Source organism: Vidua chalybeata, chromosome 5 (assembly GCF_026979565.1).
Source record: "Vidua chalybeata isolate OUT-0048 chromosome 5, bVidCha1 merged haplotype, whole genome shotgun sequence".
Lineage (NCBI taxonomy): Eukaryota > Metazoa > Chordata > Aves > Passeriformes > Viduidae > Vidua > Vidua chalybeata.
Window position 1 is genome coordinate 35,427,528 of NC_071534.1, and position 16,791 is coordinate 35,444,318.

The 16,791-nt window shown below is 36.4% G+C and overlaps 1 protein-coding gene across 1 annotated transcript in view; it reads right to left on the reverse strand.

The window, feature by feature from the left end:
* The window catches only part of ZDHHC17 (zinc finger DHHC-type palmitoyltransferase 17), a 60,472-nt gene that overhangs the window by 25,488 nt on the left and 18,193 nt on the right, over nt 1-16,791 (reverse strand). Inside the window, exons 3-5 of the mRNA XM_053942907.1 lie at nt 9,707-9,829; nt 6,381-6,458; nt 4,895-5,039 (exon numbers count right to left, since the gene is read on the reverse strand). Of these exons, the coding sequence (XP_053798882.1) occupies nt 4,895-5,039; nt 6,381-6,458; nt 9,707-9,829 (346 nt within the window). The remainder of the gene's footprint in view (nt 1-4,894; nt 5,040-6,380; nt 6,459-9,706; nt 9,830-16,791) is intronic.

The following is a 16,791-nucleotide window of genomic DNA, read 5'->3' on the forward strand; positions in this document are numbered from 1 at the left end:
CCAGCACCCTGGGAACCCTACTCAGGCTGTTGCTAACCTGACCTAGGCAGCTGTTTCCCAGAAAATCCAACTTAGCTCCTCCAAATAATTGCTTTTAAAACACCTCTAGCCCACAGATTACCTTATATTTCTGAGTTTTTACTCTGTTGCTTAATTTAAAAAAAGAAAAAAGCATATTAACAAAACACAGTTGATGGAAGGGAAGAACAACAGTTACTTGATTCACTTGCTTGTACTGTTTGTTCAGAAGAGTAATATGGTTTGAGATCAGGATCCAATTCTGTTTGCCCACAGTACTTGTATAGGTTAGATCTTTTTGAGCCTACCAGGACTATGCAACTGCTGGCACTGCTTTAACCCCCTGTGGTTGAAATCATGAAGGAAGTTAGAACTACAGCCCAATCTCAAGTTCATTCATCCCTGAGAAGTGAGACTGATTCACAGCTCACATTGTGTGAACAACATACTTGGAGGATTGTACAAATTACTGCAACATGAACAATCACTCTTTCATCTTTAGATTTCTTATAGAAAAGCATCTCTTTGTGACAGTGGCAATGTGTTTGGATGTAAGTAGAAAAGTTCCTTCAATGATTCCACCTGACAAATCCAAACCACACTATGCACACTAGATGACACTCAGCTAAAAGAAAAAACCTAAACCCATCAGCTCCAGAGTATTCCCTACACATAACTTGCCTAGGCAGGCTGCAGCTACTACACTGGCTGAAGCAGATCCCTTTGCAAAGGAACTATAACGAGAAGCAAAGCAGCTAAGATTCACTTGCACACTGTTATACAGATGTAACAAAGATGATGTAACTGTGGATAGCAGACATGTGCTCTAACAAACCTCTCATCAAAAAATCTTGTTATTTCTCCAGATCATTACTATAGCCACAGATTGAGTGAGACATTTCAGAAAGGAAGCTCTGTTCCTGCTTTTTGCCAAAGAGAGGGCTGTGGCAAAAAAGTAAACCTTCAGCAGCTGGTTCATGTTAAGAAACTGTTCTTCCATTCTGTGGTGTCCCAACAGGCACCTTAGCATTACTTTCCTGTTTAACTCTCGGTGACAGATCAGTGCTCATAGAGGGGTGTGCCTGTGCACGGTGCAAGCACTGCAAGAACCAAAGATTCAAACAATAAATGATGCAATGATCAAAAGTTGCACGTACTGCGGCCCTCTGCACATGGTTCAAGTGTGAATTCTGTGGACCACAACGGGCAAAATATCCTCTTGTTTCTAAAGTACAACTCTGGTTCTGAAGGAGAAAAAACTTTTCACATACAAAGATAACCAGACTTAATCCTAGGACACTAATTGCACAAAAAGCTTTTAGTGAGGCAAAAATACTGGGAAGAAAGATCTTGATTGCGTGAAAAGGAGTTGCAGCAACTCTTCTGCTGCTTAATACTACTTTCTGAAAGCAAGAGTTGACAAGGAAGGATTCTGAAGAGCAGCTAGAGATCAGAGCAGCATTAGGTTTACCAGGACATTTAACAAGCAATGGTCAAACCAGTATTGTGATAAAATAAGCATAGAAAACATCAAGAGATCCCACTTAGAATTACATTAAACAGAAAGGAACCAGGAGTTTGATCCTCTTTAGAACCATTACTGCTTGTTTCACAAAACACAGACCTTCATAGAAAAGACCCGTCACATCCTTGCTCAGAATCCTATTCTCCATAAGGAAAAGATCTTTCACATGAACTGTTGCCCAGGCAAAGGAAAAAAGGATTTAAAAGCATATACTAAAGAAGATTTATCAGTAAGGCTGATGTAAGTATGACAATATTTCTTAATTTAGAAAAGATGTGCTAGTTACCAACTAAAAGCAGAGATTTTGTAAGAGTCACATAGAACAGAGCACAGACCAGCAAAGAAGACAACACACAGAACTAAACCTACTCCATTCCTTCAAACAAAAGCTCTGTTCTGAATGCCCTAGTCCATCAAACACAGTCAGTCTTGAATCATAAGGAAGAACACAACTGGACTTACAATTCTCTAAGTAATGTGCTCTGAGTTGGTCTAGGAAATAAAATACTGGGTTCAGTGTCTTAATGCTAGCCTGAGCTTTGGTGGAGAGAAGAAGCCTCAGTGGCAACTGAGGTGACAATGCTTAGGAGCACTGCTTATGGATCACAGCACCCAAGTAACCAAGCTGCTGGTACCATGCTCTCAACCTAGATGCCACCTACTTCTAAGCCATAGCTCAGGTGACCCCTACATAGTTCGAGACATTAGTTAACATACAAAACTGAAACTCTGAAAATAAAAAAAAAAGTACTTGATGAGTAAGTGCTAGTTAAACTATAAAAGTGATAGCTGAGCTATGAGTATGAAATACTTAAACTATAATTTTACCCTATGAGCAACTTTACAGTAATTTATTAACTGTGATTAAGTTACCTCACACATGCACAGGATGAGAACACATTATTCAACCATTCGTATACCACATCTATATCTTAACTTATTCCAGGTGAATGTTTGTGCATGCAAGCTCCTGATATGCCTCTGGCATTTTTTGTAGCCTAAGCAAAATATCAAGCAGTCAAATTGTACATTGCATGTTATTAAGTACCTTCAAGCTCTTTTTCAGTTTTTTCTTTCTCACAATTTTTAAAATAAAGAACTTACCTAAACTTGAACTGTGATACAGATTCTGTTACTTGATTTCTCATTATATTTATATCATGTACTTGTACCAGGCTTGATTTTGACCCAGGCTGACACAAACATGTTCAAATTCTGATACAGCCAAGTATCAGTCTTTCAGAATTCAGTAAGAGGCATGACTAAACAAAAAGCAACGTCTATCAGCCACTGGTGCCTCTTGGCTGAGTAGTATGTGCTGGCATGAAAATGGGTTCAGTTCCAATCAAAGCCAGAGTGCATCTGACCAAGAGTTCTTTCCCTTCACCACACTCCAGAAGTTGAAGGGCTGGACTCAAGCCTCAGATTGCAAATTTTACCACTGGCTGCTGCAGCCCAGAAGAAAGTGAAACGGCAACACTGAAGTTGGGTCCAGTTTTGTCTCAAAAACAGACAAGGTAGCAATTACGAGCAATTTCTTAATCCACCTGTCAGTCCTCTATTCTGTTATGAAAATTGGCTTTTCTTTGACCACGCTCATCCATAAAGGCATCAGGATCTGAACCAACACAGCACAACAGCCTACATTTTGACATTTTTTGACATTCGACCCTTATTTTGACATTTATTTAGCTGTTATTTGCCACACAGGTACTAGAACTAGGTTCAGAACAAAGGCTAGCCTACTCTTTGGATATAAGGGAACCTGGTCTCTGTAAAGACAAAAGGAAAACAAGTAGCAGTACATGGGGTAAGCCCACAGAAGCAAAAGCAGTTCAAGTTTCCAAATCCAAATTTCAGCACCACAAAAAAAGGTGGGGAAAGAAATAAAGGGAAGAAATTAATAACCTCAGTACTAACTGAAGGAAAATTTTAAAATAGAATAATGTATCTCCCACTGCTTCTAGATAAACTATGTGGTTTCTGTAGTTGTATGTAATACAGCTAGAGAACAATCATTTAGGGATTGTTATTTAATTTAAATTTACATCCCAAAAAGAATACCAAAATCATACTTGAAAATATTTGAGGGATTTAATAAAAATCAGTGTTTTAAAAGCTATTGATAATAAGAGCTGTTTTCAAACTAACAAGTTTTAAATTTTAAGGCAAGTTTTGTGTCTTTATGTATGTACTCATGTAAAGGCATGCAGCTTCTTTTCAATTGAAGCATTATATGTTCAAATAAACAGGACAAATCTGTATACAAACATGAAGACAAACACAGGGAGACTTCATAATCACAGTAGAATGCTTTAAAGGCTATTAGTACTTTATTAATGCTATGCGTTGAACAAGTTCAATACTTCTTTAATACCAGCAAGAGTTTTCTGGTAACATCAAACCCACATACAATTATACATAATTTGAGAAGAAATTACAAAACTTGCTCCTCATAAAAACACACTCCTCTCCAATCATTATTTCTTACAAAACAGCAGTTATACAGAACAGGATCAGACTCTTCTTTTGCCTAGCTTACTCTTTATCATACACTAAGTTTTACCAGACAGATACAAACCGAATACTGCCTGGAGCAATAGCTTGGGGTTTTTCACGTGTACAGGTATAAGTAATTTTCTGCAGCAAATTCAGTATTTATTTTACACAAACCAAACTCACTGATTTAATATTCTACATGACTCACTGGATCATATCTCACTTGGTATTTGAAAGAATAAACAGAATACAGAAGTGTGAACAGCACTGTCATACAAGAGGAGGGTTTTGACTTTTCTATATGCTTTACACAGTAAATCAAATCTGTGCTTCAGGCACATGCCTATGGGTGAGTAAATCTACAAATTACAGTGCAGGGCACGTAGCAAAAACACCATCAAGTTTTTGAGCAGACAGAACGACAGATGAGAGAAAACAGGAACAGTAATGAATACACATTATATACACACTTCACAGATCTAGCAGTAATTTAAAGTACTAGCAAGAAGGTTTGAGGTTGTTTTATTTTCATTGAAGAATTCCACAACACTTGCTACTATTGTCATAGCTATGTTTAAAGAGTAAATTCATTAGAAATAAAGAATCAGAATTTCCATATACTACATTAGGCATGTGTGAATTAAAGCCAAAGTACTCAGATGACTATTGCAGGAAAGTAATTTAATAGGTGGCACATCAACAGTGTAGTCTACAAAAAAGGACATGGAATTATTTTTATATTTATTCAAGCAAATATTTTGCATCTCCTTAATGACCGGTATAAGTTTCAACTGTGTTCCTACTCTAAAATTTACTAGAATCTATTTAAATATGGTATTATTTAAAATTTACCTGTCCCTTTGCTATCAGGTAAGCAACAATCGAAGTATGTCCAAACTGGGCAGCCAAATGAATACAGCTACATCCTTCTCCATCAATTAGCGACGGATCTGCCCCATATTTCATCAGCTGTACAACCATGGATAAGTGACCCTGTCTAAATGTAACAAACACAAAAAACAAACAACTGAAAAATTATATGCAGAAAAACTATTAAAATTTGAATAATGAAATACAACAAGTATGTTTAGCAGTTAATTACACTATCAGAACTCCCACACTTTAACATACTTTAAAAACAGCAACTGCCATGATCTGATTTTCCAAGTGAGAAAGCAAACTCATTAATATGAGAAATTCTGTACATATAGTGCATTGATCACATGCAATTTGCTTAACTGTACTGCACAGCAATGAAAAAACCAAGTTATGATAGAGAAATCTAGTCTACTGTGACTTGTTACAAACCACATATGAAACCTGCTATTTTAAGAGATGTCAACCTAGCTAGATAACTCTCGCTTTTTGTGGGGATTAAAAACTGTAGTAAAACAAAAGTAGGGGAAAAAAGGAAAACTGAAGGTCTGCATTTCCTCCACACTATCTTAAAAGCTTATGCAACTTTTTGGCGTAATGAGCATAGGCATATCCTCCTTTTAGACACAGTGCCTAAGTGTCAGTACACCGTTTCTGACATAAGTAAAAGACCTTTTCTATTTTGCAGAAACCACTTCGTACAATGCTTCACAGAACTGATTACAGGTATGAACGAACACCAGGAAATTTAGTCAAGATTTTGTGCTATTAACACAGAATCACAGACTGTGTTCTGTAACAAAACGAAATATAGAAGCTAAAATCTTTAATAGAGGCTAAGAAGCAAGTCCTCACCTTTAGCAAACAGATTATTTTGATACATTAAATCTTGTAAAGGCTAATTTTCCAAGTCTCCTTTTGCCATCTATAGATAAAAATATTAATATGGACATGGCTTCTTTCCCACTTATTTCTAGGTGGTTGTCTGAAGGAGCAGGTACTGCTTGAAGGTTGTCTTCAATTTTTCCAGCCATTTATCATTCTCTGATCATCTTCTACATAAGAACCCTGATTTTAAGTTCATCTCTTAAAAAATCCACATATGCAATAGAACACAGCAAGGACAATGTCACACCAAATCATCCTACAACCCATCTGCAGAAGTGCTAACTGAACTTCAGATGGCTTGACAAAAATATGATCTCAGAAGTAAGTGTAAGGTAAGTTGCCTATACTTCACTTGTTTTCCTATTGCAGCAGCCATCCTCCTCTATATCAGAAAAAACCATATGCTGAAAGCTCTTTTAGTTCAAACATACCACATTCACACTGAGCCCAGTTATCAAAGACTGAATTAGTTCTAGTACAAAGTATTTCCATAAAACACAACAATTCCATAAAACCATCAGTACTCCATGTTAAGCAAAAAAAGAGAGAAGAAAATTTCAGATTTTTTTCCTACCTTGTTGCCCAGTGAAGTGGGGTAGAATTTAAATCTCCTCCGAGCTGATCAACAATAGCACCTTTTGATATATAGTACCTGGAATAACAGAAATAGTAAACATTATTGATAATTTTGGTTAAATAGAAAGAACGTAAGTCAGCACATTTGATGTTATGCAAAATAGGCAGCTAGAGATCAGAGGACCAGAATCTTTTCTTGCCTTCATATAACCTTCCTTTTTGGAGGTCATGCATATACTTTCAATTTTCTTGCATTTCTGACATGGGTTGGTAGACAAGAGATGCCTCCTACAGTGTTTTAAACATTATGCTATTTCCTAATTTTATTCTAAGGTAAAACAGAACAATTGCTATATACAATGTACAGTAGGTACAATAGCACAAACTGTGCTACCACAGAAGTATTTAATAAACTATTCTTAAATATTATGGGGCTGTTGCATTGAATAGAATTCTGAATTACTGGTAAAAGATTATGGTGCTAGAAGACTATAATTTTTAGAGAATTTTGGCTAAATTGTAAAATTATATGCCATTAGACTTGCAGCTTATATCATCACTGGAATATAACCCTGCTGAAGTCATTGATCCCAGAGATCAATCTTAAGTTACACATTTAGTGAAGGACTCAGATTTCTACATACTTTTCAATTGTTATCAATCAAAGAAGAAAAATCATCTGAGTATTTAAAAAATATTACTAAATGATGGGATAGACATTATTTTTCCTTCCAGAACATTTACAAAAAGATGAGCTATCTGTAAGAACAAAAGAAGCTATCTATTTTTAACTGCAACAATTCATATTCATAGTCATTTGTACTGTTTCTGTGAACTGTTGTCAGTGCTGTTTTGTCTGGGGCACTAAACTAACAGTATTACTTTTCCTTTGTAAAAGAAAATGCATGCTTTATAAAGAATTATTGTTTCCAAATACAAGCCTTCCTGGAAGGCTTCTAGCTTTTCATTCACCACTGTCTAACCTTTGTCTATACCTAGCTATAGATTTGTAAGCATTTGTACATTTCAAGTACCTGTGCCTACAGATTTTCACTTTCAAAATACCTGTCAGGTACATATGAACACTGCTCTCCCACCCACATGAGCTGTCCTTCAAATCCCCAGCATTGAACTTCTGCCATCTCAAACTCTGTGAAGTGTTTCAAGACATGGCAAGAAGGGCAACACAGAGAAAAACTTGAAAAACATTATTTTAAGTAACTACCTTCATTTTATAGAGTGCTTATTGATTCAGAGAATAAAAATTCAAAACCAGCCTTTTTAGGAACTTTTATGAACAGAAACTGAAAAATGCATGTCAGACTAAATACATCTAAAGAAAAAGTTTTTATACAATATCTTTAGAGCCATTAGACACAAGGGCGTACTTCAACAGATTCGCCAAAGTAAAACAAAACAGTGTGAAAGACAAGATCTGCTCTGATTGATGCAGGACAGTCCACTCCACTAGTCTCCAACACTAAAAGAACAAAACTTCGACATCTTTCTGCGGAAATTAAGTTTTTTTTATTTCTCCATGAGAAAAACCAGAGATTTTAAGAAAGTCTTTGTCCCACCTAGGTGAAAACACGAAGCACATTATATGGTAAAGAAACAAAGTAATTTTGTTACAGTGAAGTATCAGCTACTAATTGAGGATCTATTTATTCTTCCTTGGGAAGGAGCTCCAAAGGAAATCTTGTCTAGATAAAAAGACAGCACAGAGAAATTCACAGTCAAAGCTTGGATTCATCTCTCTGATGTGACAGCCACTCATGGGGAGGTGAACACTAAACAGATTGTTTTCATTCAAACACTGATCCTTGCAGAAATGCAGAATACATTCAGATTCTACTGACAGCAGAACTACTTACTGGTTAGTAGGTTTTATTTAGAAGGAAGAACTTGCAGTTTGACAACTGGGAAAAGACAAGGCGACAACCTCCTGCCAGATGGTGCATTGAAATAACATTTTATGTTTCTTTAAGGGTGTTTTGAGACTTGGTTGAGATTTATCACTGCATTTTGGTTTCAGCATACAAAAATGGTAAGATTTTTCTCCAAAACCAAACTGAGCAGATCTTGCAGAAGGAAATTTGTGCTAGGTGAGAAGGTCCCTGAAGAAAGAAAGAACTGGAAAATCCCACTCTCAGCGAGTCATCTAAGCTTCCAACAGAAGATGCCAGGCATGCAAGTTCTATTTAAGCAAACTACTTATACTCAAAGTAAGCAGATCTCATAAGAGGTCACCTTAAGAAGAAAATACTTCCACTGATCTCCACATTAGGATCAGTAAGTCTTTGGCAGGCATCTGAAAGCTACTTCAGCTTTCATTCAGTGCTTGAGGAATCAAAGTGCATGCAGTCACTGTTATTAGAAAAAGGTAAAGTAGAAGAGAAATCCTCGTCTGGAGAAAGCTCGACACAGGGGATGGGGAAATACTGTAGGAAGTAAGTATCTGTAGAGACATAAGGCCAATTTTTTGCATTTTTACAAAGCTGAGTTGAAGACATACCAATAGATCAGTGTCATGATGAAAACAGAATGGTGTTGTAGACATTTATCACTGATAATACAGAAATATGAAAAGGTTCTGTAGTTTTCCTTATCAATGAGTTTCACCATTATGTACATTGAATCTGAAGTCTCAAAATAGATGGGATGAAGAAATACTAAAAATAAGAGAAGTCTAATTCAAAGCCTGCACCCCTGACAGACAAGCTGCTAAGCTACTTCACTGGAAAGAACTTACATAGTCAACACCCACTAAGCAAGACACTGAGATCTAGTATCACAAGAGTAGACAACTTTATCTCTGTAGTACCAAGTTAATAGCCAACATATTCAATGAAATTATCCACTGCACATAATGCGGAAATTGAGAACACTTCAGAAAAGGTGTGATAGGCTTGAACAAAAAGAAAAAAACACTAAATAGTTTAATTATGAGGAAATAAAATTAACTAGTGTCTTGCAAAAATAAAGTGAGAGAGCACACAATAAGGTGAGCAATACAAAAAAAAAAAAAACCAACAAGATCCTCTAAAGACAGAGGAATCTAAAGTGCAAGAACTGCATCAAGAGACGGGAATTTTAAATGCAGTTATACACATCAGTAGTTACATGCACTCTAGTAAACAGTGGGAAGAAAATGCAATGCTGTTTGTCACAGTGGTAGAGATGCATTAATGGACAAGAGATTTGACATACTGTCAAGGAAAAAAGGACAAATTAGACACATTAAATTTAAAGACATTCAATTGCCTTAAAAACAGGACATAATTAATTTTAAACTTAAAGTGTAACTTAAAGTGTAATACGTACTTCACCAGATCTATCCTGTTGTTGATTGCAGCCCAGTGGAGAAGCGTTACGTTTTCCTTGTCTGGTTGTCGAACATCATAACCAGCTTCCACCAACTCCCTACATCGTTCATATATTCCATACCTTGAAGAATAAAATAAGATTTGTCAAAATGCTTACCTTAGATTAAAATGCATTCAGCAACCACCATACTTTTGGTCACAATACGAAATCTTCAACAGAAGAGAAATGAAGAAGAAACTTAACTTTCTTTTTCTATATGATTACAAATGTCTTGCAACAAGCAGCTTCCACTGGCAAAAATGACATTAATTAAATCAAGGTATCACACAAAACAGAAAACCGTACTGCAGAGCAAGGCAATATCTTTCAGTAGTATACTAAATTTAAGTAACTGTTTGCTTCCCAGGGACTCCACTACATTTGTTTCTCCTTCCTTTCCAGTTCTTGAAGAGCAAATAAAACTTAGTCAGCTGATTTGACAGTATCTTCCTAAAATTCAGAAGATAAGATCATCAAGTCAATCACAAACACAAGCAGCTCAAGTACTTCCCATTTTTCTTCTAAAGACAACAAATTGCAATCTTTCTGATACAAGTTAGTATAATTTTCTTTTTTTAGGGCACTTTGAAATTCTGTACATTAATACAAAATTTATTCTTCTATTAAAGAGAACTATTAAATGTGATGTACTGCCTTCTGAAAAAAAAATCTGCACATATCTGAAAGTTGAAACAAATCAGGAAGCATAAAAATCACTTAGGCATTCAATGTAGGAGTAACTCCAACATTAAATAATTTTTACCTTGATGTTTACACTATTTTACCACCTATTTTTAGTGTCAAAAATGTAATGCAGAAAAGCAAGTAAAGATTACATTTCAAAAATCTGTACATCCCATAGGGACTGCTCATGTCTCAATGAGGAGAATGTGGGAATGCCTTGAAATCAAGGTCAATCGTTTTTGATATCCAACTTCTGCTAAAACAGAATTTTAACAGCCTCTCAAAATTGGGACTTAAGTTTTTCATATGCTGTTTCTATGTTCTACTTTCTGCAGAAGAGACAGCCTTAGAAAAGGCTCTTCTGTTCCACTTGATCAGCTTGCATAACTGATGCAGAGACCTTCTTCCTAGGGTAGTTACCATTCTTACTTTTTCTTTCATGTATTTGAATGGAACCTCAATCTGGATGGTGCTCCCACAATGAATGATCAAATGACTGAAGCCAACAAAACTCAGGAACGTTTTCTAAGCCTATCACAGATTTGAAACACAGAAAATAGTTGGACACTTATTAAAAAAGTACTAGCTGTAACAGCCCACTTTGATTATATTGTTTTCAATTTCTGAGGAAATCTGCATGAGAAACTATGAAAAATGCTGAAAATTGTTGTCATACTTATTATCTTTGCAAACATTACAAGACATCAGAACAAAGACTATTGCACGCAGTACATACCAACTGGCAACACACTGATAAAATGTGGTCCTCCAGACTAAGTAAAAAAGCAGCAGCCATGAACAATTTTGACAACAAAGCTTTTTTTTTTTAATACACTGAGGCAGGTGGAAAGATGATGTTTGGGTTATGATGACTTAAAAATACGCAACCAGCTAGACAAGATACACATACTCAGACAAACACAACTGCTAAGAAAACTGGTAAGGTTCTAAATCAATCCAGCCTTGAAGCACACCATCTACCAAATCCTAGTTTAGATCAGTAGCGTGGCCTGATGAGGGCCTGTACAAATGGCTTAACGCATACATCCCGTTCCTGACTTCTCATGTCAGCTGGAAGGGCCACTGAAATAGGTTAGGACTACAAAAGGCAGGTCAGGCAAGAACAAGGGGTCAGGAGAAAGGAGGAGAGATGGGGGAAAGAAGGACTTCCGAAACCAGGACAGCGAATTCTGATCCTCCTACAGTACAGTATCACACTGCCATATTATAGTGTCTGAAGGCAGCCTGGAAAGTGATTCATACAGAATAGCAATGCAAACCATTTGTTGACAAGCTGTTCTACCCCAGTCAGCTGTTAGGACACTCCTTCCTGCTGGAGATAGCTTGCTGCCTTCACTTAAACTACAAATTGAAACCATTATGTAAGAAATAATTCACCTAAGCCCTGCTATCAGTTTTAACAGTCACCAGCTTAAAAAAATGTATTGCCTAAGGCTGAGTTTAGCTGGCTCTCATCCTGCTTAAGTAATCAATATAAAACAAGAAGTAGGAATTTTTTAAATAAAATAATCTAAGTTTTTAGAAAGATACAAAGAACACAAGAATACAATAATTTTAACTTCCTATAAAATGCAAGAGGCAATAATCTAAAGCTTTCATGCAATGGATTTGAATTTTCCCTACACATATTTGTTTTGGGTGGGATTAAGTTACTCTTCTTCAGACTGGTTCCTGTGAGGCTATGTTTAGTATTTGTGACCAAAACAGTGTTGATTAACACACCAATATTTAAGCTATTGCTGAGCAGTGCTTACACAGGGTCAAGACCTTTCCTGTTCCTCATGCTGCTTTGCCAGTGAGCAGGCTGGGGGTGCACAAGAAGTTGGATGGGGACACAGCAGGAACAGCTGATGTCAACTGATCAAAGAGATATCCAGTGTGCTTAGCAATAAAAGCTGAGGGAAAACGGAGGGACATCTGGAGTGAAGGTCCTCACCCTCCGAAGTAACTGTTACATGCATATGGCTGAACACACACCTGCCCATAGGAAGCAGCAAATTAATTCCTTTTTTTTTGCTTTGCTTGGTGTGCAGCTTTTACTTTATGTATTAAACTTTGTTTAATTTACCCTTTTGGTAAATTTACCCTTTTGGTCAACTTCTCCATCCCAGCAGAGGGAAGCAAGAAAGCAGCTGTGCAAGGCTCAGCTGCATAGCAGTTAAATCACTACATCACTATTGGCCAGCTATGGCAAACTGCACATATGCTTTAAGATGAGTGTCCTATCAAGTTGACTACACAACACAGCATGAACCTCCTTGAAAGTAACCTTTGATTGCTACCCAAGTTTTTTTCAGGCCATGCTGCCAAGATAGGAATGACCAAGAAGCCCCCTGACAGTCTTAGAGGAAGGGGGAAGAGGGGTGATTATTCTTTGGGGATTTTTGTGGGGAGGAGGTTGGAGAGGTTATTTGTCAGGTTATTTAATTAAAAGCAAAACTCCAGTCTTAGAGAAAATCGGATGCTTCTTTCTGAAGGACTTGGCTTAAGATGTATGAAAACCAAGGAAAGCTGTCACAAGTGACCCTGCAGCCTGTTGATGCAGAATGATGTTGCCAGTTCCCATAGAATGCTCCAATTATGCTCCACTGATGTCTACAAGTACCTCCTTCTAGAATTCACCCGTACACTGTGGTGAAGCCCTGGGCAAAGACTGCTGGCATGGCTTCAGATACAAGAAGGAATAGTAGGAATGGATTCATTCTTTTCAGCTTAGCATCATAGATTTCCCTTTCTTCCCACCAGAAGTCACAGTACATGGCACTACTTCGCCACAAAACAGAACATGAAATTCTGCAATACACCAGAACAGCTTTTACAGGAAAATAAAGCTCTTTCCAAAAATGACACTGAGAATGAGGTATACAAATTTTTTTTAATTTAAGTCACCCTCAGTTTGTCCATTTCTAGCAATTTACATTTAGTATTTTGAACACAATCATAACCGTTTACTAAAGATGCAGCACACAAGGTATAATTTTATGACTCTTCAATTTATTGTCAGAAGAGGACTTAAGGATCTTGACAGACAAAATCTGCCTGGAAAAAACATTAAGTATTTACAACAATTTGCTCCTCTTCCTGGAAGCAGCAGATTCTCTACAATTAAATAAAACACTGAATCTGCTGCAGTTATGGTTTCTGAAGAAACCATAACTTCTTCCAGAAGTGCAGCATTCTTCTCTCACATACAACCTACAGTCTTGTTCCATCAATTTGCTGCAGCTGACTTCACCTTGCCTTCTCCAAAGGCTCATGATGCACTGTTAGGTTAGAAAATGACAAAGTCACCTATTTCAGACACTCAGCATAATCACGCTTGTAATGTTATAAAGGGCTCTATGCCCTTCAAGGGTAATGGAGAGTAAGACTGAAACCCTCACAGGAGAGATATATTAATCTAATAAATATTCAGCATCTGAGTGAATTCTAGAGGGTGGTGCTGTAAACATCAATATGGAGCATAATTAAAGCTATTATTTGAGTTTGTCTTGTTCTGAAATAAATGGGATTAGTCCAGGACAAAAATACCATTGTGCAAGCTCATTTTGCTACCACAGTCTCTAAGCTGTTTCAGTAACTAACCTCTAACATTTTATTTGTCATGACAGGTTACAGATATTCAGACCTTAGTATCTTGAAAAACAGTACCCTACTGCCTTCTGCATTTTAAATATGTAATCCATATTCTATTCTTTTGTCTACAAATACATAGACTCTTGAAAACAGACACTGCCAGCTCTGCAGCACGATTAACATTATATTTGGTCACAATAATAGGAAGGAATCTCTCTACAGTGAGCACATCACCATGCCAACAAAGAGTAGGTAAACCAGGAACTCACTCCCTCATCTTGCTATCATTGTAACTCAAATCAAAGCTGTTTGAAGTGGAAACTGCAATTAACAGAAAAACGATATTTTCTCCTCTTTGGAAATCTCATTCCCATGAATAACAGTGGTAAATACTAATAAAGCCTTTAACACGTTCTCAAGGTTTTTGTGTTAGCAGTAAGACAGTTTTGATTTAAAGAGAAAAGGTTTAACTCAAGAGCTACTTAATAGACCATTAACAGTAGTGTTGAAAGATAAAAGAAATTCAGCTCTTAAACACTGTTCCAAAGCCTTAAATTGTCTAGACAGCTGTGGCCATATTACTAATGTGGTTAAAAAAGTCTCACCCTTCCACAGGAGAATCAAGTACATTTCACTTTCAGCAATATAATCAACCCCATGGGCACAAATAACTAGGAATAACAGATATGTACTGTGTCACAGTCTGTCCACTCCTGTGACAAGCTGAAAAGAGCCAGGAGCTCCTTTGGCCAACTCTTACCAATTTAATTATTCCATATATACCTTTTTTAAAATCAGTTACCCTATGACTGATGAGAAATAGTAATGAAAAAAGCATGTATCTAACTATTTTTTCCTTGCCAAGATTCAACATAGTTCATATTTTATGCTGCACTATTTCACAATGCATACAACTTCATTTTGAATGATCCCATTGAATAAAACTTAACAGAAAAGTTCATCTTGTGATAATGAAATCATAATACTTGAGGCACAAGGAATCAATCTTCCAGATGTCACAAAAGCACTTATTAATACCATTAATGTTTAATACCCATGTTCATAATGGACATTTAACTTACTTTCAACAAAGCTGGAATTTGATCGAACTCCCTACAAGCTGAAAGTGTCTATTCACTCTTAACAGAAGAACATAATGTGAGGATTAATGTCTCTCAGATTTTGTTCTCCTAGTGACAGCCCATCACATGCTTATCTACATGAGAGCTTTAACTACTTCTCAGTTTCTCAGCTTAAAAGATTTAAAACAAAACAAAGGCAGCAACTCTGTCAAATTAACACAGGACCCTTCCCAAGACATCATATTGAAGGTTATGACTGCTGCCCTGGATGACATATGGCTACTGCTGCCAGAACATAGAAATAAATGCACCCAACATATCACCATTAAATTTCACTTTTAAATCACTTGTGACAGTTTTTTGTTTGTTTGTTTGTTTTCTGTTTTGTTTTATTTTTGTTTTTTTAAACAAGATTCCATTCCCTCCCTGGAGCTCCAGTGACAACTCTGGACTGTAACAGTGGAACAAAACCAAGGCAAGAACGGATGATTTTTTTACTATTCCTCTGAAAACAGTTTTTCAAATACAGATGAGTGGCCTGCTTCTGCTTTCAGAAACACAGTGGAGACCTTCTATGAACCAACCAACTTTGCTATAACCAAATATAAGATGGCAAAAAATTACACACACATTGTAACATCTGCAACATGAAAGGCCTAGACAGTAAAACTTTTAAAGCTATCTAGATGCTCTTGGACATGTTTACAACAAAGTCAGTGGAAAGTGCTTTTTGTATGAATAGGCACTAAAACCAAACACTATGATTTTTACTCCAGCAAAAGTTTCTGCAAAATAAAAAACAGAGACTTACTGTTTTTGATACAAAATATGCCTAGGGCCCCAGGTCTTTGTGAGAACTTATGAGAAACATAATAGATAAAAAAATACAAATACCAATAAATTATTTTCAATGAGCCTAACCACTACTTTCTATATGAAATCTTAATGTGATTATAAGAAGTTATTATATTTGTAGCTCATACCATATGGGCATGTTCATTTGTGTCCAATCTACAGATTAAGATGATAAAGCACTGAAACAGTTCAGTAACATATGAAGCAACATACAAATACTTATGGAAGACTGTGAGGAGTTTGCAAGCTCTTGGTTTTACTTGCTGAGAAGCAAAATTCAGCACAGTATTTTACTAACTTTGTTTTATTTCTGCGTAATTTAGTGTCAAGTAAAAACATGTCAAAATAGAATTCTAAACTCAAACAGCGTATATGAAATATAGGTGAGTTTTACATGCTTTCATCCCATTTTTCTCACCATCATCTTTAAGATTTAAGGAACAATGCTCTCAATTTTCATGTATGTTGGAACAATAACATAACTAATTTTTTTTTTCCAGGAAAAACTGGACTTGGGGAAAAAACCCATCCAAACCAAGAGACTGAAAATAATTCTTATTATATTTTGCTACATCTTGCTTGAACTTACTGACCTGCTTGGGAGAAGAGTTCTAGGATACAGATAAGCGGCCCCTTTAAAAAAAAATGTTGTGGCATCTTTGTTACATTAATACTGAACTAAAATGTAAGGAAAAATCAGCAGATACTTTAATCTCAGTGAATATTAGTAATTGAGGACAAAAGGTAGACAATAAGATCACCTGTTTTTCTACATGGATGTGATAGGTTATGTTTCTGTAAATGCAAATAGCTACATCATTTTAG